At 43.3% G+C, this 4,111-nt stretch overlaps 1 protein-coding gene across 1 annotated transcript; it reads left to right on the top strand.

Moving 5' to 3' along the window:
- Positions 1 to 365: 365 nt before the first annotated feature.
- On the top strand, positions 366 to 4,111 carry LOC118414327. Its single transcript, XM_035818309.1, has 7 exons — positions 366 to 615; positions 1,120 to 1,223; positions 1,768 to 1,920; positions 2,245 to 2,354; positions 2,658 to 2,742; positions 3,065 to 3,232; positions 3,679 to 4,111. The coding sequence occupies exons 1-7, from the start codon at positions 369 to 371 to the stop codon at positions 3,871 to 3,873; spliced, it is 1,062 nt and encodes a 353-aa protein (XP_035674202.1). The 5' UTR covers positions 366 to 368; the 3' UTR covers positions 3,874 to 4,111.

Below are 4,111 nucleotides of genomic sequence, written 5' to 3'. Positions count from 1 at the left end.
CCAGGTTTTGTATTTCTGCGTTTTGACCCATGGGCTAATAGATGTCTTTGTAAAATTTTCACTAGGATCTTACAAACAATCCGCCAAAATTTGGGTCGATCAACAGTAGCAGTCACTATAAACGGACAGTGGCGTACATTGTATCTCTGTGGTTTGCTCGTGAACAAGTCAGTGAACCCTGCACCCTATTCATTTTCTTGCCTTCTTGTTTTTGACAAGTTTAATCAGTTCCTGATGCAGCGGTCGAGAGAAAGTGCTGATGCTATGCGTTCAAACAGGCTCACGTGACTTACGTGCATGGACAGTACAGTTTTGAGGTCACTGTCCGCCTTGTTGCGAACTTGAACTACGGCTGAGTAACGAGTAATATGTTGAGAATCATGTCGATGCTTCGTTCGTCTAACCGACTTCTTGCGCTTTTCACACTATGCCTAATGTTACCTTTAACTCTTGCTGAAGATGCGGACAGCTCATCGACAACTTGTGATGGCTCCCCCGACCCAGCAGCCGGCGCCGAAGGCTGCAGCATCACCGGGAATTTTGTATTTCACAGTGGGAATTGTGTGGACAAGAGCGAGCTGAAGGAGCTCAAGACAAGGCTTCAAGAACTTTCTGGTAAGGGCGTTGTACTCTTCTCATGTAAGATTAATATTGTTGTACAAATATCTGGACATCTTAAACTTTTGTTAACGGAAGGGGCAGCAAGGTAAAGGGTTTCTGAATGACAGCTGTTGTAGTCAAGAGAGCGGGGGTTGGGAATGGGGCTTCTGGTGACAGCAGTGGAGACAGAGGGTAGTTCCTGATCGAGTTGATATACTTTGTTTCTTACATCTTCTCGACATCTTATGAAGGTACGAGACAACGGGAATGAAGAGAAAAATCACGGACAACACTTCTTCAGTGGATTCCATGCAAGGGTAGAATGTGACCTGCTCCGACTTGGCATGGGGATTGCTTTGCTCGCTTAACTGACATGGATCTGGCAAGCTTCCCTCCCCAGACAGTTGGTTCCAATTTGAGAAAGACGCTAGGTGTCATGATTGTAATGAAGTTGATTCCAAAGTTCAGCTTGAACTTCATAACTGAAGGTCGATATTCATATTGTTGCCGTTGGCGCAGAGTTCAGGGTCCCGGATGTGGAAGGTGAGACGTGCATCTCAGAACAGGCCGGCGCGCTGAGGTACAACAGAGCCACCACACAGCTGCAGGTGTGCGACGGACAGGTACACTCTCATTTCCTCTCAATTCCGTATTCCTGTACTTTGTCTAGCGGCATAAACAAGACTGCTCTTGCTACCAAAGCTATTATGTGGTACGTGCAATTTGCCAATGTGCTGTCATTCTTTATCTAGCTCACCACTTTATGATTAGATGACTCTTATAATCAAATTCAGATTTTATTCCAATGACACATGTATGTAGAATAAGATCAATATTGCCTGAGTTGAGCAGTTGATTACGGCAATGTTGATGACCTCAGTCGACTTTATATTCGTTTAAAATATGCAAATGAATTAGTTTCTCTGAGATTAGTGACCAAGCAGAAATGAATAATTTCTTCACATTGAAGTAATCTTTTAACGCACTAAGGGATCCTTACACATAGAGATCTCGGTTTGTTGGTGCTGTCCTCCGCTGTTGGCAAAATCAATGTCCAGGAGGTTCTGATTAAACACCAGTCGGTTCCCAAATTTGCTAAAACATGTTATTTCAATGAACAGAAGATCCGATAATTGTTGAAGATGTTCCCCTTGTTGTTCTTTGTAGAACTGGCAAAATGCTGCCGGAGAGGCCGTCTCTAGGAGAGGAGAGTCGGAGGGGAACCCTGCCATGTCCTGCCGGGAGATCTTCACGTTTGGCTCCTACAGAAGTGGGCTGTACTGGATAAGGCTCTCTGCACAGGACGAGGGGGTAGCCCAGGTACAGGCGTCAAAAAAAGATTAAAATCCAAAATGAAGAGAGAAAAAACGCCGGAATCTTTTGAAAGAAATCAAGATGAGAGAAGGAGGGGTTGCTTGGACAAGTACATGTAGACTAGTTTGCGATAGATTTGTAGATCAAGATAGCCCGTATGCTCATTTGCATATTTCTGACTCCTCAGACGACGACGCTTTAATACTCGTGATGTTGACGCTAACTAATGAGATCTCAGAATATGGATACTCATACTTTTAGATACATGTATTTCCTCAGCATAGCATGCTTCTTCAGAACCACATGAAACGGGCACATTATTTGTTACAGGTCTGGTGCGAAATGGGATTCAAAGATGGCGGCTGGCTCAGGGTCTTCAACATGATGGCCAAGGGAGCCACTAAAGACGAAGCTGCAGCCATGTATAACATCATCAAAAGGTACCAACCTCACAATGATGATTTGATTTCAGTGTATGTTCTTCTTGGCTAAATCGGCGTTGAAAACATAAGTCTACATTAAGTACATGTTGATAGTTTCCAGTAAAAGAACCAAGGAGGGTAGAAATATTCATAACACTGTAATATCAGTAATAGATCACAAAATTACTAAAGTATACCAAATATGATTATGGTTCAGCCATGCTGTTCAAGTCCAACCACAAATTTTGTATTCCACCCACTGCCGAAAATATACAGTAACCTTATTGGCCAAAGAAATAAAAGCTGCCATTCAATATGTAGGAACGGCCCGATCCAGGCAATTCTCCCTAACACCACCAGTGGCGCTATTTACACGCAGGGCCTGGACCTGGGAATGTACCACGAGGTAGTGATTACTCTTTGCTGTCGCTTTCTTCTTATTAAACGTAGCGGGAAATCTAATTAAAGTGACTTTTGTTATCTGCACAAAGTTACTTGATGAAACACGACTTATAAAGTCTTAATCATTTTAGTTAAGTTTTACTACGAGTTATTCGCAGGGACGTACATTTTGTAATCATTTTACAATATCTCATGGTATCCGTCTCCAATATACAAACTAAGACAAAAAGAAACAAACCATCCAACAAATGATCCAACAAACAAACAAACAAGCAAGCAAACAAACAAACAAACAAACAAACAAAAACATCAATGCTGCCCCCCAGGTTGTGTACGGCTGGGCCAAGTCTTCTGATGACGTGGTGTCGCACTACGGCTACTACCGTGACGACCTGGGCCTGAAGGGACATTGTTACATCGACGGCTTCTGTGGGGACAACACGGTGGTGGCCACCATGACCAGCAGCGTCACAAGGGAGAAGAAAGAGATCAAGGTGATATTATCATCGTGTTTGGAAGAGTTCGTTCTGTACGTGTGGCAAAGATTGGTACACTTTCAACATCTATCTGAGTTGTTCAAAGCGATGCTTTTCTAGACCCATTCTCCGTAGGTCAGCTCACATATTGAAATGAAGCCCCTAATTATGTATACAGAGCATAATATAATCACTTTTCTTGATTCAACGTTTATCAAAAGCTTAATGTATAAATGAACATCTATGATTATGGGGGAATGTTTTTTTCCATCACAAAATCCTATCATGTTGAAACCCATTTTAACACACGTCGTAGAATACGACTGAATTAGGGACAGAACATGTTTACATAGAGTGATAGAGAAGATTTCTTTCAGGTCTCTTTACATTTTGAGTTACTTTCCTACCTTCACACACCACATGTACAGTCATAAAGGTGCGGAAAAGTTTTTTTGTTCCTTCAGACTGGGAGTGACCCATCCTACCCTCACGTGGGGCTGGGCTGGACAGGTCAGCAGATCACGTGGGGTTACGACCTGAACACGTCTCCTCACGGCCACTGGGGGAACTGGTACACCAGCTCCTGCTGTCTGACCGGAAACACCGCCGACATCCGGGATGCTGGGAGCAACTGGCGCTACTCCATCCTCATCCGTTAGAGAAAGGAACGACGAAGATGCCCGTGGTGACGAAGAAATACGGAAACAATTACCCAATATTGTAGCAAGTAACGAATAGTCTTAGGAACTACAGCGTTAGTAGCCTATGTCTATTTTCTTACTACGGCATCATGCGCACTCGTGTGCATCAGGTGAAATCATTGAAATTTGTCCAGACAATGTAACGTTCACAAACTGATCAACCATGGAAAATAGGTGTGAAACTTCTTGTCGGTGC

This window comes from Branchiostoma floridae, chromosome 4 (assembly GCF_000003815.2).
Source record: "Branchiostoma floridae strain S238N-H82 chromosome 4, Bfl_VNyyK, whole genome shotgun sequence".
NCBI lineage: Eukaryota > Metazoa > Chordata > Leptocardii > Amphioxiformes > Branchiostomatidae > Branchiostoma > Branchiostoma floridae.
Note: the sequence above shows the minus strand (reverse complement) of the source record. Positions and strands in the feature narration are given on the sequence as shown.